The sequence below is a fragment of the Oryctolagus cuniculus genome, chromosome 7, assembly GCF_964237555.1.
Source record: "Oryctolagus cuniculus chromosome 7, mOryCun1.1, whole genome shotgun sequence".
Classification (NCBI taxonomy): Eukaryota; Metazoa; Chordata; class Mammalia; order Lagomorpha; family Leporidae; genus Oryctolagus; species Oryctolagus cuniculus.
In genome coordinates, this window is record NC_091438.1 from 2,319,524 (window position 1) to 2,343,018 (window position 23,495).

The 23,495-nt window shown below is 48.8% G+C and overlaps 2 protein-coding genes across 2 annotated transcripts in view; one reads left to right on the forward strand and one right to left on the reverse strand.

The window, feature by feature from the left end:
- Nucleotides 1-23,340, forward strand: part of ZBTB37 (zinc finger and BTB domain containing 37) — a 53,567-nt gene extending 30,227 nt beyond the window's left edge. Inside the window, exon 5 of the mRNA XM_051856947.2 lies at nt 23,221-23,340. Coding sequence (XP_051712907.1) covers nt 23,221-23,289 — 69 coding nt within the window. The 3' untranslated portion in view covers nt 23,290-23,340. The remainder of the gene's footprint in view (nt 1-23,220) is intronic.
- SERPINC1 (serpin family C member 1) lies at nt 3,536-19,610 on the reverse strand. The gene is made up of 7 exons (XM_002715030.5): nt 19,453-19,610; nt 15,951-16,320; nt 13,168-13,383; nt 12,147-12,284; nt 9,590-9,980; nt 7,463-7,527; nt 3,536-3,792 (listed from the first exon to the last, which is right to left on the reverse strand). The coding sequence occupies exons 1-7, from the start codon at nt 19,491-19,493 to the stop codon at nt 3,616-3,618; spliced, it is 1,398 nt and encodes a 465-aa protein (XP_002715076.1). The 5' UTR covers nt 19,494-19,610; the 3' UTR covers nt 3,536-3,615.
- Nucleotides 23,341-23,495: the final 155 nt, after the last annotated feature.

The following is a 23,495-nucleotide window of genomic DNA, read 5'->3' on the forward strand; positions in this document are numbered from 1 at the left end:
GAGCTTGCTATTCATCCACTTAACTCTCTATACCAAATACAAAGTATGCATACATAAGTTAAGTGTTTTCCCTAGAATCCCTTTCCTTTGCACATGTGATTTCAGTGGAGAGAGCTTAACTCTGCTAGCTGAAATAGAGCACTTGAATTTATTAAAAGAGCCAAATGCAAGCTGCCTAGGGTGATTTCTCTTTGTAAAATAAACAAGTAGCATTCAGTTAATGGAGAGGAAAAAGAATCCTGTCTGGGATGATAGTGAGATATCTGATTATGTCTCCTAGTCTTGGCTTCTAAGTGGAATCTCAGTGCCAAGTGACTTTCATTTTCCTTGATTCTTTGTGAATGAGTTGAAGTAGCTAAGGCTTAAATATTCCTAAATATTATTACACGTGGAAGGGGTCATTTCAGCATCTTTATCCATTGATTTCCAAATGAGGTTCCATAGTTTCCATTCTTCTCACTCCAGATAGTGAAGATATTTTAAAACCTGTCACAGTTTGTTACCTACCCGTGGCGACCTCCTCATACATGGCACATGGTAATAGGGAAGAATTATTTCATTACCCATTAAAAATGAGAACTGCTGTTGAAACTAGGTTATCAGCTGACTTCTAACTCATAGAAGGAATTTGTTTTAAAGAGCAAATTCCAAAGTAACAGTCTCTTTTCTGAGAGTATTTGGACACCACAGGAAATTTAATTCATATATCGTCTAAAAATAATCAGGAATTTGAACTACAAATAGGTGCTGTGTGCAAGGAGAAACAGTAGGCCAAGAGAAAAGTTGGTTGGTGTAAAGGAATGAATTAGCACCAGACTATGAAATTTCATTGAAGTAGCAGTAAGGCCTGGCTTTTGCTTACCATGTAAATACCGCAGTGTCAGAGAAGATGCCTCCTATGCCTTAGAAATTGTGCTGAAGGCTCCCTGTTGGTTGGAATAGAAAAGCAGTAGCCTTTGGGCCCCTAAAGAGAGTAACCCCTTAGTATCTTTGTACTGAAGAATGCTGTGAGTACTGTGAATGTTGCTGTACTTTATGCAAATTCTACCACACTGGATTTTAAGATTTTTGAGGGGAAGAGTAGAGGGAAGGGCTGGGGAAGTAATGGTAAAAGATAAATATATAAACTTGTACCATATTTGAAGCAAAGAATGAAAGAAATTTCTTAACAGAAATTCCTTATCAGGACTGTGAAATTTGGTCAAGTTCTTCTGCCCTAATTAGTTGGCTTGCTGATTCCTCTTAAACCCCTAGACAGTCTTTTCTGAAATAGCTAAACAAACACTATCTGACTGATTTCACAGCTTGCCCTATCCCCCTACCTCCAAACCACAGGCAGAAGAACTGTGTTCTATCTCAGTGCATTAGCTTTGCAAATGCTGTGGTCTGTGTACCTGAGCCCATTGCATTGTCCTGTGATCTGGTGGCAGAGCTATGTAGATCTACCACTTAAATCGGGAACCAGTGGCTTCTTTCCCTTGTTAAAAAAAGTCTGAAAACCAGAGCACTCCGTTTTGGCAGCCAGTTCAGTGTGTTGCAAGAATGCTTAGATGCTGTGGCTCTTCAGTGCTTCAGGCTGGGACCCTCTCCTGTTCTGCCTCTGAAAGGAGAGAGAAGGCTGAGGGCTCAGATAGAAAAGTCAATGTAGCAGAAATTTGATTTCCTTCAGATGGACATAGTCTGAAAGAAATCTGTTCAACTGTACTCTATGGTGCTGATATGATGGGTGGCAGCTGCCTCCCATCACATGTCCCTGGCACTGTGCCTTCCCACTGGTCACTGTGAAAAGCAGATCACACTGGACTCAGAGGCCAGAATCCAGGACAAGTTCCCCTTCTCATCTTGAGCCCTATCACTTCTTCGTACAGCTGATAATGTAGCATTTACTTCTCTTTGGGAAACTCTTGGGATTCCCCCCTGCCCCCAAGAAATAGTAAAGCATTTATAGGAATATAGAAAATAAGATGATGCTGGCAGCTATCAAATAAAGATATCATAGGAAATTTCCACTTCCCCTCACTGATGCTGACTGATAGCAAAAGTCAACTGTGCCTGCCTCTTCCTGAGTTTCTAAAGGCTACCACAGTATTTATAAGCAACAAACTTAACTAAATGTTTTTTGCAACTTGCTAATCAAGGATTCATATTAAAAACAGACAATCAATTTCTAAAATGTTGTTATCCCTGAAAGGGAATGGGATAGAGTATTTTTAAGAAACTGCCAATCTGTTTTTTCCCTTTGAAAAAACTCATTTGAGATTTGTGTCTCTTACGAAGCAGTTACTCCATTCATGTAGTAGAGATGCCTCAGAAAAGGCCCCCTTGCACCACAGAGGGTGCTGGACTGGCTTTGTGCATCTTATTTCCTCAGAATACCTGGTTTTTATTATGTCCTTAATTATAAATACTTATATAGGAATAGGGTGTTCTGTCACCCTAACCTCCTTTAATCATTATCATTTAAGGGTAACCACCTCTCCCCTCCCCTTTTCCTGGAAACAGAACGCACTTTAATTCCTAAGGAGAGAGGCTGTTCCTGGCCCTGAAGCCAGGAACTCTACTTAGGAGAGTCCAAGAGGGAGAACTGCCAGAGCCTGGGAGATGAGCCGCATTCGTTCACGTGAACACACAGATAATACCCACTTCCAAGCTGCCCCTGCTCCCTGACAAAGGGAGAAAGAACAACCATGTTTCACTAATGGAAAAAAAAAAATAGTATGATTTCCTCAGCTACCAAATTTTTGGAAACTTACTTGTTTTGTGGGATGCTGAGTTTGGTTTTTTTTAAGTCAGGTGAAAACACAAAGGCTTTGAGACAGGATCCTGATCCTGATTCGTGTCGTGTCCTTTCTGAGTATCAGCTTTGTTCTCCCTTGATCTGAAAGGCATTCTCAGTCTCTCCTCCTGTTTTCTGTCCTTCCCGGATGACAAGCCAATAGTTGTGGGGTAGCATGTCTCCTAGGGCCCCGGGAGCCCTGTTGTGTGGGGGAGGGTGGGCAGAGATGAGGGTTGGGGAGGGAGAGTCAAAGAGAGTGAAGATAGGGGTTTATATAAACATATTTAAGGCAGTTTAGCAAAAGCTTTCTCGTTGAACAGCTTTAAGAACAATGTGAATGAAATCTTAGCAACTTGGTTAGTAAAGTCTATTAATGTATACTTGAAATTCTGTTTGTATAAAAATGCATTTTCCTCTTTATTTTAACACTGTGTAAAAGAACATTATGCATGTGAGTGGTTTTGAGAATTAAATGATTTAATACTCAGTTTGAGTCTGTCTTTCCTGTATGTAGAGATTAATTTGTTTAAATGTTTTGGGATTTGTAGTGTCATGGGCATACTGAGAAGTCTAGCTCCCCTGCCCTTTCAGGGTGCCTACTATTTCCAGCGGAAGCAGTGAGTTGTCTCCTTTGGCTTTCCCAGCCCAGATGTGGTCGCTGTGTGGATAACAATGAAGAAATCATTTTTACCAATACCCAATCGCATCTCTGTTTCTCCTTTCTTTGTCTTCATTTTCGGTTGCAAAATCCATTCCCAATTGTGAGATGGGAGCAGTTGTGTTTATTTTTAGTTCTACTCACAAACCAAAATAGAAGAGGTACAAAGAGTAAGAATACTTCAGGTAGTACACGGGTTGGCTACTCTGCCCATGAAGATAATAGTGTTCAGAGCCACTTCCCTTATGAGAACGAGGAAGGGCCTGTTGGCCCTGAAGGTCACCCTGTTAAGGTTCAGCGAACGGCCAGCAATCCCGATGACAGTGCTTGCTGCTGCTTCACTGCCTTCCTCATTTACCTGCAGGTCACACAGGAAACAAAACTGCTCCATTAGCTACTCTGCACTTCAGCATGGCAGATCAGTCACTCACAGCTACAGCAGTTCTTCGCGATGTTACTTATTTCTCAGTAGCCAGTGCACCTCAGCCAGGTTGTGGTCCCTCCAGAACTCTACTTTTGCCCATTCTTTTGCCTGGTAAATGGAATGCACTTGTGTTTGTCCTGTGAGAGGCCAGACATGACAGGCTTCTCACAAGTCAAAGGAACTGGCTAGGCCCAGGATGAAACCTGACACTGGGCAGTCCTTGGTCCCGCAGGACCAGGTGGGGGCAACCAATAAGGTGGGCTGGCCTTGGTCCGGCAGGACCAGGGGAAAGAAGGAATGAGGACGTAATACTTGTTTGCCCAGGGACTATAAAAACCCTGGGAACAAAGAGAAGGGGGTCCTGGTCTCCCAGCACTGCACTGCACAGGAGGCCAGGGCCCCAGCATGCTAGACCTACAAATAGAGTCCCTTTGTTCATTGCACTTCGGTGAGTCTTGCTGGTTCTTTCTATCTGGGCAATCCGGAACACAACATGTCCAAGCCTGGTGCTAGGTACTTGCTATTGCAAGATAGTTCCTTCATGTAACCCCTGAGCTAGCATGTACCTGAGGTTGCCACATTACTGGCTGACAAGCATTGTACATGATGTTACAGAGGATTATCTGGGGGGCAGGTTCCTTAAGACACCTGCACCTCGTATCAGAGTGCAGGTCCCCAGCTCTTTACTTGACTCTGGCTTTCTAAGATACACCCTAGAGGGCAGCAGGTGATGGCTCAGGAGGTTGGATCTTTGACTCCCACATGGAAGACCCTGAATGGATTCCCAGCTCCTGGCTTTGGCCTGGCCCAGCCCCAGCTGTTGTGGGTATTCAGAGAGCATGCTCCATATCTCTCTCTCTCTCTCTCTCTCTCTCAAATAAGTAATAAAAATTTAAAAAGAAAAAAAAGGATCATTCTGTACCAGCTACTGACAAAGATTCTGACTGATCATAGCTCTAGAGTTGAAATGGGTTCATTCTTGGAGTATCAAAATCTCAGATGTAACTACTCCACTTGGATCATAAAGCTTATGAAAAGAGCAGGATCCTCTGGCTGGAATGGATGTGGCTTTCCTGCGGTAACAGATGGAACTTGGCTGACGAGCAGACATGGCATAGGTCTAGAGGGAAGGCCACCCCAGAAAGTGTTGCCTGGGAACCCAGAATATCACTAAAACCGTACCTGCCTCCTAATGCAAATACTTCAGATCCCTGAGCTTGGTGGAACTAGTTAATTCTGTTTTATTCCTTCCTCTCTTGGTCTTCTCTCCTTCCTATCCCCTGTCTCCCCATATTATCCATCTCAGGCTCTCTAAGACTAAATTTATGAGCAGACTGGAGCACTGGCAAGACCAAGATCCCTCAGTCTTACTGATTCCCTCTTATCATTTAATCCCTCCACTCTCCTCGGAACCAAACAGTCCTCACTTAGCATGGACCCTGTTACTGTATTTACTAGTTCGTGAGCTCAAACCTTCTTCTTTGACCACAATCTTTGAACTTTGTTAACACTGACCTTTCCCTCACAGGCTGGCTGCCCAAAAGACAGTCTCCATCAGTGGTTCCCAATTCCAGTTGTACATCAAAATCCCTTGAGGTGCTTTGTAAATAAACAGACTCAGGCTGCATCCCAAGTGCCCCAGATTCCTAATGCTATGGATCCATAGTTTTACTACTGGTCTGGGGACCAGAAGCTCCTTAGGCTGAACACAGCTCTGAAGGAGCAGACATAAGCCTCAGCCATTCTTGCTCATTGCCCAAACGATAGGAATTTATTCCTTGCCCTTGAAGCTCAGTTGGGTCTCACACCCTATTGTCTTCATACCCCACCCTCCACCCTCCAAAACCACCTGAAAGATCAGTTCCAGGAATTCACTTCTGCCTGCTGCCCCCTACCCCACCCCCTTCACTAGCCCTCCTAAAATATGAAAGGCCCAGCCCCTGGGGGTCGGGGCATGTGTACGCCAGCCATTGGTCACCCACCTCTACAAATGTATTTTCTCTGAATAAACTCGATCTGGCTATAAATTCGTACACTGCCTCCTGTCTATGCTGCACCTCTTTTCCAAACAGGCTCCACTGGATTTACTCTAACACAGGGCTGCAGGCCCACCTCAGCTGGGGGAACACTAGGTTAAGCAGTATTCAACTGTAGTTGTCACTGGGGATTCTCAGACCTCAGCGTACCGATGTGTAGTGTCACTCGCTCAGGAAGGAGATACACATTTGGTCTGAGCACTTAATGTTTTGTATCCTCGAGTGTAGTCTTGTGCTGTAGTTCTCTGGAACACACTGATCCACACCCAGTAGTTCCCCCTTCCATTTGCTTTTCAACCGCTGCAATTATGCCGGTGCTCCCATTGTCCAAATTCCCCAAAAAGTAAACCACGGTCACTCTCTTCTTCCTAGATGCTCTCCATTTTATTAACACTCCTGTGAGCGTCCATGGCCCCAGTAATCTCCTTGGTCTCCTTATCTGAATTCCTTCTCAGTGGCCTGTACTGGCTGCCTTTCCTGTGTCACCCCACCCTGAGTGTGTGTGTCCCGAACTGACTGCTGTAGGGGAGACAGTACAACTGGACCAGGAGGGTTTCAGGGGAAGCTGAAGAGGCCTACAGATTATGGGTCTCAGGGACATTGGGTACATGCAGTTTCCACAGTTGTATTCTTTTTTTGTTTTCACAGGCAGAGTGGACAGTGAGAGAGAGAGAGACAGAGAGAAAGCTCTTCCTTTTGCCGTTGGTTCACCCTTCAATGGCCGCTGCGGCCGGCGCGCTTGCGGCCAGTGCACCATGCTGATCCGATGGCAGGAGCCAGGTGCTTCTCCTGGTCTCCCATCCTCCACTGCACTCCCTGGCCACAGCAGAGAGCTGGCCTGGAAGAGGGGCAATTGGGACAGAATCCGGCACCCTGACCGGGACTAGAACCCGGTGTGCCGGCGCCACAAGGCGGAGGATTAGCCTGTTGAGCCATGGCGCTGGCCAGTTGTGTTCTGACTTTCATACATCTGCTATCTGTGCTATAAGATCCAGGGGAACTGTAAGCAGTCAGATGGGTAAATAGGCAATCAGGGTGGTCCCAGTGGAATTTGGGTGTAGAATGCTTGCTTCCCCCAAAAGGCTATCTTTAGCAAGAACAAAATGTCCGCCCTCTTCCCATAGGAATCTGCAGATTTACCTTGTATAGCAAGGGAGTGGTGATTCCATCCTCCTGAGCTCACAGTTCACTGTGAAAACTAGTTACCTGTCCCACCCTCCTGCATGGCTTTTTGTTTTACACTCTAGAGCAAGCCCAGTTAGGATAAAGAATTGTAAATCAGGTCTTTTGATGGGTACCCCCCCCCCCCCCGCCCCAGTAACGGAATGTCAGTCAAAATTGTGCTTAAAACTCAGCCACTTTGGGATTCTCTCTCTTGGAAACCCCCCTCCAGACCACTCTGGCTGGAGGTCTTTGACTCTAATAATCTTGCTTTTTAAATCTCTCTGCTTGGAAATTCTTCTTCCATGTGAGACAAGATCCAAGGTAGTAATAATTTCTCCAAGGTGATGAACACATGAAGTACTGATGTACTGAAAAGCAGAGAGGCAGGAAGGCGGTGTACTCACCTCCAGAAATGCCTTATGGAATGCATCAGACACATAGAGGTCATCCCTGCTGTCCGCAACAATGCCTGGAAGGAAGACAGAAGGCTCTGAAATGGGAGAAAGCGGACTTCAAGCCATAGGCAGGAACTGAGCCTGAATTAAGAGGCCCTTTGGGGCCTTTTCAAAAATAATAAAGAGGACAGCGCTGTAGCTTAGTGGGGGTAAGTCTCTGCTTGAGGCGCCTGCATCCCACATGGGTGCCAGTTCAAGTCCCGGCTGCTCCTCTTCCAATCCAACTCTCTGCTATGGCCTGGGAAAGCAGTGGAAGATGGCCCACATCCTTGGGCCCCTGCACCTGAGCGGGAGACCCAGAAGAAGCTCCTGGCTCCTGGCTTCAGATCAGCTCAGCTCTGGCTATTGCAGCCATTTGGGCAGTGAACCAGCAGATGGAAGACCTTTATCTCTCTCCCTCTCTCTGTAACTCTGCCACTCAAGTAAATACATAAAATCTATAATAATAATAAAGTACTTTGGGCTGTCCATCCTGACTTTGTCTTGTGAATTTAATCTCATGCTTCATCTCTTTGCAGCAGAAAGGGGGGGACTCTTAAAGAAAAACTTACTCCACAGGTAGTAAGAGTATCTTTCTGGTTTGGCAACATTTTGTTAAATTGAGGGAGTTTAGTTTAAAGGCAGCCCTGTGAAGATAAATCCAGTTACCAGACATTGTAAACTTACATTTTAGAAAGCTATTTTAATGCCTGACTTTACAAGATGGTGGACTGGAGGAGCTGCACCAACTGAACACCATTACACAAGTATCACAGGAGGGGAAAAGGCCAGCTGCATCTGCCCAAGTGACATGATCGTAAGGAGAGGATATGGGATGCCAGGCAAAAACTGCTAAATGTCAACAAGGCCTGTTTTGAGGGACCTAGGTGTCTCTTAATATCTTAACATCTGACTCTTTGCTCTGAACTCCAATGTCTTTCCAAATTCTGGTCTCCTTGAAGTAAGGCAGGAATACAGGTTAAAATCGATTAGGTTTGTGAGCTGGAAAATCATGCCATCGCCACGCCCTTGTGTGACCTCATGCCCCTACTGGCCACAGCTGAGTGCCCACCGGCCAATCAGGTTAATTAACCACTCCCCTCTGGAAGTGGGTTAAAAGCCTGGGACATGGTGTGTCTGCTTGCTTATTTTCCCTGGCTTCTTGCCAGGAGGGGGCTGGCTGTAGCCCTGTGCCTCCAGGGCGCATGGCCTTCAGGCCACCCTAGTGCTCCGTATGAACCCAGATTTACCACTCTCTCTCTTAGATAAAGCTCTCTCTCTCCTATGCATCTTTCTCACTAAATAAAAGCTAAAAATGTACCATGCTGTCTCATTTATGCTGGTATTTAGAATTCTCTAAATATTAGGCAAGAAACCTCTTGGGCTTATTAATATTGGGGATTTATTAATAAGTATATGGTGATATCGTATGGCACCCCAAATTCTGGTAACATCCCAGATGGGACTTATGGGGAACTTTAAGGGCCACATTTTTTTTTTTAATTTGACAGAACTACAGACAGTGAGAGGGAGAAACAGAGAGAAAGGTTTTCCTTCCATTGGTTCACTCCCCAAATGGCCACAACGGCCGGCGCTGCACCGATCCGAAGCCAGGAGCCAGGTGCTTCCTCCTGGTCTCCCATGCGGGTGCAGGAGCCCAAACACTTGGGCCATCCTCCACTGCCTTCCCGGGCCACAGCAGAGAGCTGGACTGGAAGAGGGGCAACCAGGACTAGAACCCGGGGCCCATATGGGATGCCGGCGCTGGAGGCGGAGGATTAACCAAGTGAGCCACGGCGCTGGCCCCAAGGGCCACATTTTGATGTAATTTTAGGGGCCCAATTTCCGATATCGTCCTCTCCTTTATCAGATACAGAGTCATGCAGTGTCAGTGCCAGCTGTGCCCATGCAAATACAAGAGCAAACGCCCCTGTTGCAGAAGAGGAAAGCAAGGCCTCAGGAAAGACGTTTCCACAAGGTAGCAGAACTGGGTCAGAATCCAGGTGGTCTGCCTGTTGTTCATCTGTTTTCATGCTCTTGAACTCGGCCAGACCCCCTTGGGGACAGAGAGGAGAAGCCATTCCTTCACACACTGACCTGGGAGTTTGGACTTGGCAGGGCTGAACAGATCAACAAGGCCCATGTCCTCCAGCTTCTCCTTCAGGCTGAAACTGTCCTCGATGCGGAAGCGGGGCAAGTAGACCACCAGCATGGTTTCCTCCAGCTTATCCAGCCACTCCTGCAGCACCTCTGGCGTGAGCTCCTGCTCCACCTTGGCCAGGCTCTTCTCAGGCTTGGGTAGGATGAGCACCATGGTGATGTCGTCACCCTTGAAGGGCAGCTCCAGCACCTGCGTGCCTTCTTCCACCTGCCGATAGCGGAACTTGCTTTCCTGGTACATCATAGGCACCAAACAGGACTCCTTGTTGGCCTTGTTGAATGTGTCGTCCCTTGTGTTCTCAGGGCTGAACTTGGACTTCCACAGACCCTTCATGGAAGACGCGGATGGGAGAGTCACAGAGCAAGAACAAAAGAATTTGCTGACACAGGACACATTCACATCACCATTATGTTCAGATATAATTATGAAGAGAAAAGACTGGAAGGATAGCCACAAAAGGGTTCATCATGACTGTCCCAGAGTGATGGAATTATGAGTGGATTTTTTTTTCTGTATACTTTTCGGTATTTCCCAGATTTTTGGTAGTGACTATTGCTTTTATAATCAGAAACATAAAAGTTAACATCAAGGACAACCTATAAGCATCTTCGCAAGTCTCTTCTTGACTTTAATTGCCTTCTGCTGTCTGTCTCCTGCCAACTTTTTTACTTATTTAAAAAAATTTATTTATTTGAAAGTCAGTTACACATAGAGAGGAAGTGACAGAAGGGGAGAGAGAGTGGTCTTCCATCCACTGGTTCACTCCCCAGATCCAAGTCTCCCACGTGGGTGCAGGGACCCAAGCATGTGGACCATTTTCTACTGCTTTCCCAGGAAGCCATTAGCAGGGAGCTGGATCAGAAGTAGAGCAGCCAGGATAAGAGTCAGCACCCATATGGATTGCCTGCACCCCCACCAATCTCTTTCTCAAGGACCAAGTTCCAAAGTGCCAGGCTCTGCCCCTGATGAATAAAAGCCAGACAGGAATAACAAAGCCAGGGCTTGATCTGGAAGCTTTGCCGGGCAGGGAGTGAATCCTGCCTGACTCCCTGTACCATCATTCCTTATCTCTCTCCAGCCCTTTGATGCTGCGTCATTTAACTCTTCCAACAGTGGTTGCTCATCTGTAAAACTAACGGCTGGTCATGGCTAGTATTTATAGCATGCTTATTGTGTGCTAGGCATGGCTGTAAGCACTTTGCCAGCATTAACTTACTCAGTCCCCTCATTAACTCTGTGAGATGGGTATATCAGTTATTACTGTCTTAACAGATGCAGAAACTGGGACATAGAAAGATCACAGGTAACTCACTAGAATTCACACATTCAGAAATGGAAGAGTCAGGATTTAAAAGTAAGGAATCTGAGGCCCGTGTTGTGGCATAGCGGGTAAAGCCACTGCCCACATGCTGGCATCCCTGAGGGCACCACTGAGTCCTGGCTGTTCCACTTCTGATCCAGCTCCCTACTAATGCGCCTGGGAAAAGCAGCAGAGATGGCTCAAGTACTTGAGCCCCTGCACTCACGTGGGAGATTTGGATGAAGCTCCTGGCTCCTGGGTTTGGCCTGGCCCAGCCCCAGCCATTGCAGCCATTTGGGGAGTGAACCACAGCTAGAAGATCTCTCTCTCTGGATCTCTCTCTCTCTTTCTGTACTTTGCCTTTCAAATAAATAATTAAAAAAAAAAAAAAAAAAACCCTAAGGAATCTGAGTGGTCCAAGCCTTTCATGATCTTGTGCGGTTCCAGAGGGCTGAACTGTTCCATGAAGTGTAAAGGGGAACACAACCTACTCTTCTTTTGGCAAGAAGAAAACCCCAGGACACAGAGTCATTGACAACAGCGGGACTGGCTGCACTCCTGGGCCTGTGGGAGGAAAGACTGCATATGGAGCATGTCCCAGGATGGGCAGAACATGCCACCATCCCACCTGCCTTGCACTGAGTATTAGTGGCCTGTTCATCCCACGGCCCTCTCCCTTCTCCTTACCAAATATAATTAGTTGGAACCGTCATCACAACTCTGTTTTCATTTTTTAAATGTATTTATCTCTAGACTTCTTGACTGTTGGAGTAAGATAAGGCCATCTGCAGGGTCAAATAGCAAGGTCTCAGCTAAGTCCAAACTGAGCCGGGGAGTCTGTCCTTCAGGAGGACAAACCTGGAGTCAGTGTAGAAGCTGCCCCAGAATATGGGGGAGAATCTCAGCAGTGAGGATTGTCAGTAGACTGTTCTGTTCAGGATTTCAAAGCAGAGTTAACCAGGCAGCAGAAACTGTCACATGGCAGTGAGCATCTATCACCAGGCATACCCTGCAGGTGGGCAGGTTGGGTGTGGAAGGGGCATACTCCGCCCCAGGTCTGGACCTCAGCCCAGCCGCGAGGGCCTGAAAGGCTCTGAGCTCCCAGAACGGCTCTAGATGCTCGCTGGTGTGAGAGAGGGCGATGTGAACAGCAAGAGGAGGTCCCTGGGGAGTCTCCAGGGCCTGTCCACTACCTTGAAGTAAATGGTGTTAACCAGCACCAGGACAGTGAGCTCATCAATGGCGTCTTCAGGAAGAACGTCCCTGATGTGGCCCTCCGTCTTGTTGGAGATCCAGTCGTTGATGATTGCTCTGGACAGCTTTGCATTTCCCTGAGAAGGACAGGAGACAAACCTCAGCACCTGTGCCACTCGGCCAGCAGTTCCTTCCCTCATATGCTCTGTTTCGCTCATCCTCTCTCTCTCTCTCTCTCTCTCTCTCTCTCTCTCTCTCTCTGCCCTTTTGCACCATTTGGCTCAGAAGCTATCACTCTAACCCAAACTGGGCACGTACCTATCCAGTGCCGTGAAGCTTTTGCACAGTTAGTAATAAACATTATCATAAGAAAAGGAACAAAAAAAAAAAAAAAAGAAACAGGAAAATAAAGAGTTAGAAAAGAGGAGAACGTAGTCTGAGAAAAAGAATACAAAATATTATCCTAACTTTGGAAACTTGAACCTCAGAAGTAGTTTCCACAGCAGGTTCTGTGGAACAATATGTGATGGTGTGGGTTGAGGGGCAAGTGGAGGAGAGGGATTCCCTTGCGGTCAGTAACTCTGAGAAACGCTGCCTGAATAATTTTTCCTTGGTTCCAAAGCTTAGTAGTCCCTTCTTCCTGACTCTACAAGAGGAGATGATAATGTGCATCATGTGCCAGTTGTATCTGGCGCGGTAACTATGCAGATCAAATAATGGATCTCAGGACAGGCGTCTCCGCAGTAGCCTTTGGTATGTATTTGAAGCGGGTGGGTGAAACAAGGACTGATTATTTACATGACTCTTTCAGAGCAGCCACTAGAGTGGAAGCCGTAGATACCATTGATTTCTGAGGTTTCAAGAAAGAGTAAGCGTTCTTTTAGGGTTCCAAGTTGTAGCCAGCTCTTTGTCCGGATTCAGGTACCTTAGCAGTGCCAATCTGGACCCTGCATCTCCACCTCTTCTTTCCCTGAATGGAGGGGAAGAACGCTAAAGTTAAGGATGACAACAGCAGCTCACCTTGAAGTCCAGGGGCTGCAATCTGGCTCCATAGACCACCTCACTGATGTCCTGATAGGTCTCGTTGAAGGTAAGGGATTTGTCTCCAAAAAGGCGATTGGCTGATACCAACTTGGAGGATTTGTTGGCTTTTCGATAGAGTCGGCAGTTCAGTTTGGCAAAGAAAAAGTGGACCTGATCAGATGTTTTCTCAGAGATGGTATCAAACTTAAAAACCTACAGAAGACAAAACAAAATGGTAGTAGATTATTTGGGTAGCCTCATGGGTGGTAGGCTAGGGCTGGTCAGCCCCTCACCGATAGCCTCAGCAGTTGTGAGCTCCAGAAAGCCTAGTGCCTGCACAGCATAGATGCTAAGCTCATATGTTTTTTTTCTTTTATTACTTATTTATTTTGGGAAAGCAGAGAAGGAGAGAGAGAGGGAGAGAGAGAGATTTTATCCACTGGTTTACTTTCCCAAATACCTACACCAGCTAGAGCTGGACCAGGCCGAAGGCAGGAGCCCAGAACTCCATCTGGTGGTAGGAACCCAGACCCAAGTACACAGGCTACCTCAACAGCCTCTCTGGGTGCACATTAGCAGAAAGCTGGAATCAGAAGTAGAGTTGGAACTCATCCTAGGTGTCAAATGTCCACCTTTCTTGTTTTTTAAATGAATAAAAGAATAAAGGGTAGGAGAGATACAGGGGGAAAGAGCAAGCTTAGGATGCCATCTAAAGTCTCCGGAAAGCTCTAGACCAACGCCTAGTTGTTTTCTTACTGGAACGGGAGACGTTCTCTTGCTGCTGGACAGAGGGAGAACCAGCGTGTTCCTCCTTGAAACAAACACTACTGGGTTCAGCTGCTCTTGGGGGTTCTGGGATATTGGTGGTGATGGGAGTGAGAAACATAAACAGTGATTTCACCAGCAAGGGGTTAAACAGGCGCAGCATCCAAGAATCTCAAGGTTGAAAAGGACTTACAGGTCATCTGTAGTAGTCATAGCCACAGACGCCGAAATGCCTCCTACCCTACCCATTGTCACCACTGATAGGGCAAAATGGGTGAGGCTGTTCGTCCCACCTCTTCCCTGCTCTCTCCTAAGGTTACTAAAGGCCTTTTGGTTTTGCTCTCTGCCTTTGGTTTTCCTGCTTTTGTTCTTGTTTCTAATCCCGTTTTCGACCAAAAGCTTGGTGCTAAGTTTCTCTTTCATCAGAGAGATCCAGTCCTACCCCACTTTTCCAACACATGGCACCTTGTGTTAGAAGGACATGCTGCCTTTAGAAACTGTTCTCTTTCTGTTCTCCTCCTAGAAAGGGAAAGAGCCCTGGAGGGGATATGAAAATGCTCAGAGACTCAATACCGATATATTCATGGATCAAGAAAGTGCCCAGAAAAGGCTGTGTTATGTGTCTGTAGACCCTTTAAATGTTTGTTTATTTGAAAGGCAAAGAAAGAGAGACAGAGGCAGAAAGAGAGCTTTTCCCTAGGCTGGTTCAACCCCCAAATGCCCACACCAGCTTGGGCTGGGCCAGGCAGAGCAGGAGCTGGGAAGTCAGTCTCGGTCTCCGATGTGAGAGGCAGGGACCCAGGTAACTTACCTTCTTTCTTGAAGTCTCCTAGGGTGCACATCAGCAGGAAGCTAGGACTGGACGTGGAGCCAGGACTTGAACCCAAGCACTCCAGTGAAAGAGGCAGCATCCAAAGCAGTGTCTTAACCACTACCCCAAATGCCCACCCCTAAGTTAGAAGGAACAAGAATCTTCAGCATGAGACACAGCGCTTATTGAAGACACGAAAGTCTGTGGCTCTTAGGAGTGTTTACCCCTCCTCTAGTGGCCAATTGCCAATGAACTTCGTTGTTCTCTTTAGCCCTCTGTAATGAGTTACCCCAAGCTTTCACGCAACTAAAGAAATCATAGCTTTAAACGCCCTAGGGAGGGGGATGGGCCACTCTGAAATCCACTTCCTGCTAATGCAGACCTGGGAGGTGGCAGTGGTGGCCCAAGCAATGGAATTTCTGCCACCCACATGAGAAACCTGAGTTGGGTTCCCAGCTCCTGGCTTTGCCTGCCCTAGCCCTGGCTACTGTGGGCATGGAAGGAGTAAACCAGCAACTGCGAGCTCTGTGCCTGGCACAGAGATGCTGAATACAAACGTATACATGATCAAATAAACAAACGCAGAAATGAAAGAATGATTAAGAAAGTTTAAGAAGGCCGGTGCCACGGCTCACTTGGCTAATCCTCTGCCTGCAGCGCTAGCACACCGGTTCTAGTCCCGGTTGGGGCGCCGGATTCTGTCCCGGTTGCCCCTCTTCCAGGCCAGCTCTCTGCTGTGGCCAGGGAGTGCAGTGGAAGATGGCCCAAGTGCTTGGGCCCTGCACCCCATGGGAGACCAGGAGAAGCACCTGGCTCCTGGCTTTGGATCAGCGCGGTGCACCAGCCATAGCGGCCCTTTGGGGGGTGAACCAACGGCAAAGGAAGACCTTTCTCTCTGTCTCTCTCTCTCTCACTGTCTAACTCTGCCTGTCAAAAAAAAAAAAAAAAAAAAGAAGAAGAAGTTGAAGAGACACAGGCCTCCCCCCATTTGAAAATAGCCCAAAAGAGGACACTCAGATTTATAAAGAGACATTCCTTGCCTAATTTAAAAAAAGAAAAAAAAGCTTTTCAAAGGAAATCATGTGAAGTGACGATTCAAAGGAAAGCACAGCCCGTACTGAGCTCCTTTTGGTTCAGCAGTCATTGACCTATGGGAGCCCCGAAATGCTCCCAGCACGAGGCGGCCGAGGGCTTTGGAAGATACCTCCATCAGCTGCTTGAGGGTATCGTTACAGGCACCTAGCTTGGTCATCGCAAAAGCCGTAGAGATGCTCAGGGGTGACAGGAAAATGTTGTCATTGTCCTTCTTGGCGTCTGCCAGGTGCTTATAGAAGATGGTGGCGAAGCGGGAATTGGCCTTGGATAGTTCCCAGACCCGACGATTGGTGGCCTCAGGGATCTTCAGTTCTGACCCCTCATCCTCCGTTGCCTTCTTCTCTGGGGAACGGTAAATGCACATGGGGTTCAGAGGGAAGTCCCGGGGCTTGGCCGTGCAGATGTCCTCCACAGGGCTCTCGTGACAAGCCACACGGCCCCAGAGGCCAACGAGCAGCAAGGAGAGAAGACATACCTTCCTACAAGGAGACAGAATGCTGAATTAGGCTAGGCTGGGGGACCCCCGATCTAATGGTCAGCTACAGGCTTGCCTCAGTAGAGCACACGGTCCCAGCCCATGTGATGTGACCAGGAGGAAGGTCAAAGCCTCAGAACCAAGTAAAAGAGGCCAGGACAACTCTCTGCAAATGGGTAGTCCTACTTGCCTGGATAGACTCAGGTTGGGAATAGAATCCACAGCTTAATCAACCAATGCTAAAGGGCCCACACTGGGAGAAATTAAGAATGCAAAGCTTGGGGCCAGCGACACTGCAGCACAGCAGGTTGAGTCATGGCCCGCAGCTCCGATGTCCCATATGGGCAACAGTTCAAGTCCTGGCTACTCTACTTCCTATCCAGTTCCCTGCTAATGAGCCTGGGGAAGCAGCGGAAGATGATCCAGGTCCTTGGGCCTCTGCACCCACGTGGAAGACCCAGAAGAAGCTCCTGGCTCCGGCTTTGGCCGGTCATTGTGGCCATTTAGAAAGTGAACCTATGGATGGAAGATCTATCACTCACTCTATGGCCGCCGCCTTCTTCTTTTTTAAATATTTTATTTGTTTACTTGAAAGTCAGATTTACAGAGAGGCAGAGGCAGAGAGAGAGGTCTTCCATCCGCTGGTTCACTCCCCAGATGGCCGCAATGGCCAGAGCTGTGCCGATCCAAAGCCAGGAGCCAGGAGCTTCTTCCGGGTCTCCCACGTGGGTACAGGGCCCAAGCACTTGGGCCATCTTCCACTGCTTTCCCAGGCCACAGCAGAGAGCTGGACAGGAAGAGGAGCAGCCAGTACTTGATGGCACCCATATGAGATGCCAGCACAGTAGGCGGCGGCTTTATCCACTACACCACAGTGCCAGCCCCTCTTTGTCCTTCTGTCTCTGTAACTCTGCCTTTCAAATAAATAAGTAAATCTTTAAAAAAAAAAAAAAAAGAATGCAAAGATTTCCATTTATGACAGGGAACACACAGGAGAAAATAGGCTGGGAACTTCAGTGCTTAATGAAGAGTTAGGGATAGCCGGCACCGCAGCTCACTAGGCTAATCCTCTGCCTGTGGCACCGGCACCCCGGGTTCTAGTCTTGGTTGGAGCGCCGGATTCTGTCGCGGTTGCTCCTTTTCCAGTCCGGCTCTCTGCTGTGGCCCAGGAGTGCAGTGGAGGATGGCCCAAGTGCTTGGGCCCTGCACCCCATGGGAGACCAGGAGAAGCACCTGGCTCCTGGCTTTGGATCAGCAGGGTGCGCTGGCCGCAGTGGCCATTGGGGGGTGAACTAATAGAAAAGGAAGACACCTTTCTCTCTGTCCACTCTGCCTGTCCAAAAAAAAAAAAAAAAAAAAAAAGAGTTAGGGCAGTAGGGGGAGCCACTTACAGAAGCTGTTTAGGGAAGGCCCCACTCATCAATAATGGAATTTAGCTGGATCTTAAAGGACAGGAAGAAATTTGATCGAAGCAGCCAAGAGATTTCAGCAATAGGAGGGGTAAGGAGGAAAGGGGCAGGAGCATCTGTGTGTTGAAGGCACCCAATCCCTGGCTCCAGCCCTGATCTCCTGCAGAGCTCCCCACAGTTGCTGGAGACTTGCCCTGGGGGCCTGCAGAAGGCGTGTTTCTCTCGCACCCACCTGCTTCTCCTTCACACGCTCCAGCTCAGGCATGGGACCCTCCTGGACCCTGGCCTTCTCACCTGATTGACCCCAGGTGCCACTCACTGCACGCTTGCTCCTTCCCAGTTGCTGCCACTACGTAGTTCAGAACCTCGTCCTTTGTTGTTTTCTGGAATTTTCAATAGCTTCATTTTCAATAGCAATATGAAACTCATCTTGTAAAAAATGAGCTAGTGAGACTAGCAGTTAAGAAGTAGGACTCAGTAAAGCACACCAAGAGACAGTCTCTGGTAGAAAACACGTGGGCTGGGAGCTTCCTCCCGCTGGTGTGGGTCCCTGGGGCATTTGAGGACTGAATCTGGAAAATCTCTCTCTCTGCCTTTCAAACAAGCAAATAAATAAAACAAGAAAAAGGCACGCAGCGCAGACAGGACTCACTGAAGCGTCTCCTGGGCGGGCGTGGGGCCACCTGGAGCCTGGGTGCAGTCAGGGGGCTTTCTCCCGGCAGGGTCCGAGGCCAGCCCCGCGCCTCATAGCAGGTGCAGGGTGGTAGGCAGCAGGAAGCAGCGAGAGAGTGGGAGGACCCTTCCCTGCCTCCCCTGAGTGTGTTTTGTTTCTCGTTTTGTCTTAAGCTACATTAGAAATGGGGGGGGGGGGCACCCGGGAGCTCTGTTAAAGACCAAGAGAAGGCCGGCGCCACGGCTCACTAGGCTAATCCTCCGCCTTGTGGCGCCGGCACACCAGGTTCTAGTTCCGGTCAGGGCACCGGATTCTGTCCCGGTTGCCCCTCTTCCAGGCCAGCTCTCTGCTGTGGCCAGGGAGTGCAGTGGAGGATGGCCCAAGTGCTTGGGCCCTGCACCCCATGGGAGACCAGGAGAAGCACCTGGCTCCTGGCTTCAGATCAGCGTGGTGTGCTGGCTGCGGCGGCCATTGGAGGGTGAACCAACAGCAAAGGAAGACCTTTCTCTCTGTCTCTCTCTCTCTCTCTCTCACTGTCCACTCTGCCTGTCAAAAAAAAAAAAAAAAAAAAAAAAAAACAGGACCAAGAGAAACCAAGCTGCTGGAGCTGACGTTTCACTTCAACGTCTCAGGAAACCAGACCAAGACAGGGGAGGGAGGAGTCCCACGGCGGAGAGGGCACCCGGCTTGGCCCTCTTGTCGAAGGTCACTGGGATCTTGGGCAGGGGGCAAGCAGGCGGAAGGAGGAGCAAAGGGAGTTAGGAGGCCCTCGCGTGTTCAACTCGCCCTCGCCGCCCTCCCGTTGGAAGGCAGGCAGGCCCTGGAATCCCCCAGGGGGCGGACCAAGCATGCTCTGCACGGCATCTTCACGGGAAGGAAGAGGCCCTCTCAAGGCCCGGCCGAGAGCCTAAGGTGTGGCTAAGGGAGGGGCGGGGAGGCGGCAGGGGGCCTTGAACCGGCTTCCGACCACTCTTGGAGGGCGAGCCCCAGCGAGAGGGGCCGGGGTCAGCCTCCGTGTGAGGGCCGCAGGCCGAGGGAAGCCTCGCCCTCTTACCTCTTAGCAGCCGCTCGGGTTCCTGCCCCGCTGGAATACATGGTCGCCACGCGTCCCGGGCTGCGCAGGTGGAGACAGTGTCGCTGAGGCACTCTCTGAAAACTGGTTCTTTGCTCTAAAGCTCCCTGAGGTTCCAGAGGCCGGGAGGGGGGAGGGGCGGGCCAGGAGGGGAGGGCTGAGGTCAAAGGCTGATGACCAGTTCCCAGGGTTAAGCAAAGTGCAGCGCCCAGTGCTGTTTACTTGGCCGAGAAGTTGGGGTAGGCCCGGACTAGCCCGGCCTAGGACGTGGGGCCCATCTCTGCCTGCGCAACCCCGCTCTCCTCCCGCCTTTATAGACAAGGAGACGGAGAACATCCTCGGGAATTAACGCTTGGTCAGAAAATACCTGCCTGTGGAGAAGTTTGACCGCGGGATTACCGCAGCCTGCAGTGCCAGCATCCCATATGGGCACCAGTTCGAGTCCCGGCTGCTCCACTTCCGATCCAGCGCTCTGCTATGGCCTGGGAAAGCAGTGGAAGATGGCCCAAGTGCTTGGGCCCCTGCACCCGCGTGGGAGACCACTACTGGCTCCTGGCTCCTGGCTTCAGCTCAGCTCTGAATCTGGAGCGTGAGCCAGCAGAGGGGAGACACCCCCCCAAACACACACACCTGTGTAACTCTTTGAAATAAATAAATTTTTCTTAATTGTATTGATTTGAGAGACAGAGAGAGCGAGATCCTATCCACTCTTTCATTTCTCAAGTGCCCACAAAATCCATGGCCAAAACAGAATTGAGAATACTGTCTAGGTCTCCCATGTGGGCAGCTGAACCCAATCGCTGCTGCCTCCCGGGGTCTGCATTAGCAGAAAGGCAGAGCTGAGAGCCAGAGCTGGGTGCACTGATATGGGATGTAGTCATTGCAACCAGCGTCCTAACTGCTAGGCAAAGCACCTGCCCCGGTTTCAGTTTTCCTTATGGAGAGTGAGCCAGTGAGAGAGGAGAGAAGAGGTACTGAGACCATCATACTTAACCAAAGGGGAAAAAGACGAACAAGCTGCTACCTTCAGGTTCTGAGAGCCAAGGTGTCCCTAGACCAGACCAACACCCACCAAGGTCACACCTGTGGCTCACAGATGGCCCCATTCCCCACTCAACACCCACCACGGTCACACCTGTGGCTCACAGATGGCCCCATTCCCCACTCAGCCCTGAAGTGATGGGAGGCAGACACAGGAGCAAGGGCCCCAAGGTGCGTGCCAAGCGTGTTTCTACCGAGGAATGATGCTCCAAGATTTTAACCAAAATAAACTTATCTTTTACTTCCATTTTCCATGGAATTTTTGAAGCACTCTTGTATATATACAAATACAGTTGTTTTTCCACACTGTTTGAAAATAAGTTGCAAAGATAATGCCCCTTTATCCCTATATAATGTTAAGTTAAAAACAGTCCCTTGTATGGTTCCAATACAGTGATCAAAGAATGGAAATTGACATTGACATTGTTTTAAAATATAATACTATTTTCTTTAAAAAAAAAAAAAAAAGAGCGCTACCGTACCCTTCAGTCTTTTTTTATTATTTTTTGACAGGCAGAGTGGACAGTGAGAGAGAGAGAGAGAGAGACAGAGAGAAAGGTCTTCCTTTTGCCGTTGGTTCACCCTCCAATGGCTGCCGGGGCCGGCGCACCGCGCTGATTCGATGGCAGGAACCAGGTACTTCTCCTGGTCTCCCATGGGGTGCAGGGCCCAAGCACTTGGGCCATCCTCCACTGCCCTCCCGGGCCACAGCAGAGAGCTGGCCTGGAAGAGGGGCAACCAGGACAGAATCCGGCGCCCCGACCGGGACTAGAACCCGGTGTGCCGGTGCCGCTAGGTGGAGGATTAGCCTAGTGAGCTGCGGCGCCGGCCTTAAAATATAATACTATTTTCAAATCTATGAACCTTATTCTAATTTTCCCAATCATCCCTTTGTTTTTATAGCTGTAGTTTCAAACTTCTTGGTATCAAAATCCATTTATATAGTCTTGTCAAACAACATTTAAATATCATTAGTACAATTAAAATAGTTTTGGGACTGCCATTGTGGTATAGCAGGTTAAGCCACCACTTGTGACATATTAGTGCCAGTTAGAGTCCTAGTTGCTCCACTCTGATCCAGCTCCCTGCTACTATTCCTGGGAAGATGGCTTCAGTGCTTGGGCCTCTGCCACCCACATGGGAGCTCCCAGATGGAATTCCAGGCTCTTGGCTGTTGCAGCCATTTGCAGAATGAACGAGTAGATCGTAGATATATCCTTCCTGTAACTCTGCCTTTCAAATAAATAAATCTTAAAAATAAAGAATTAATTGGGCCGGTGCTGTGGCTCAGTGGGTTGACGCCCTGACCTGGGGCTCTGGCATCCCATATGGGCGCTGGTTCTAGTCCCGGCTGCTCCTCTTCCGATCCAGCTCTCTGCTATGGCCTGGGAAAGCAGTAGAAGACCTCTCTCCCCCTCCCTCCCTCCCTCTCTCTCTCTCTCTGTGTGTGTGTGTGTGTGTAACTCTGTCTTTCAAGTAAATACATAAATCTTTAAAAAAAATTAAAATGAAAGGTTTTGAAAAAAATTGAGAGGGAGGGAGCAAGCTGCATCCACTGGTTCACTTTCCAAATGGACCAAAGCCAGGAGCCAGTAACTCAATCTGGATCTCCCACATGGATGGCAGGAACCCGCATGCTCGAGCCCTCACCACTGCTCCCCTCTTCCCTCTCCGAGTGTCTCTGATAGCAGGAAGAAGAGCTGGGAACCAAACCCAGGTCTCCAGATGTGCTACAAAGTGTGGGGAGTCTTAGCCACGAGGCTGAATGCCAGCCCGTTAATGTCTTTTTTATTTACTTGAAAGGCAGTTGCAGGGGTGGAGAGGCATAGAGATCTTTCATCTACTGGTTCATTCCGCAAATGCTCTCAATAGGTGGGGCTGGGCCAAGTTGGACACAGGAGCCAGGAACTCCATCCAAGCGCTGGAGCCGTCTCCCACTGCTTTCCCAGGCACGTCAGCAGGGACTCAAAATGGCACTCACGTGGGAGGCTGGGGTCTCAGGTAGAGGCCTAACGGCTGTGCCACAATGATGGCCCCATGCCCGCCCTTCAAAATAGTTTCCAGTTTTTACTGAAGGTTTCTTGAGCTCTCCCAGGGTCCCTGGCAGATACTTTGGGAGCCATTGATTTATAACAAAAACAAACAAAAAAATTTTTTTAGTATTTATTTGAAAGTCAGAGTTACAGAGAGAAAGATCTTCCATCCGCTGGTTTACTCCCCAGATGCTTGAAACAGCTGGGGCTGGGCCAGGCTGAAGGCAGGAGCCAGGAGCTTTTCCAGGCCCTCTGCTGCTTTCCCAGGAGCGTTAGCAGGGAGCTGTACCAGAAGTAGAGCAGCCGGGACTTGAACCAGTGCTCATATGGGCTGCTGTTGCCATAGGAGGGGACTTCACCCGCTGTGTGACAGCGCCAGGCCCCCTTGGTTCATATTTGATTGGATTAGGAAAAGAATCTGTGTTGGGCAAATTAATTTGTGACTGTATACACATACACACACACACACACACACATGCTATTTTTAAAAATATCTATTTGAAAGGCAGAGTTACAGAGAGAGGAAGAAACAGAGATTTTCCCATCCCCTGGGGAACTCCCCAAATGGCCGCAATGGCCAGTGTTGGGCCAGGCCAAAGTACGAGCCAGGAGCTCCATCGTGGTGTCCCACGTAGGTGTCAGGAGCCCTAACAGCCATCCTCTGCTGCCTTCACAGGCACGTGAGCAGGACCGGATCGGATTCGGGGCAGCCAGGCCTCCAGCTGGCACCCGTAAGGACTGCTGATGTCACAGACTGGCTTTACCTGCTGCACAACGTTGGCACCATCAGTGTTCTTCTGGGGAGTGTTTTAGTGATGGTTTGTGTGTGTCTATTGCTCTAAGTTCTTCATGGAATCATTTCTGGAACTAGAGGCAGATTTCCTAAGAAATTCTATCAGGTAAACATTGTTTTTTCTGTGGCATTTTCCCCTTCTGCATGAAAACAAGCCT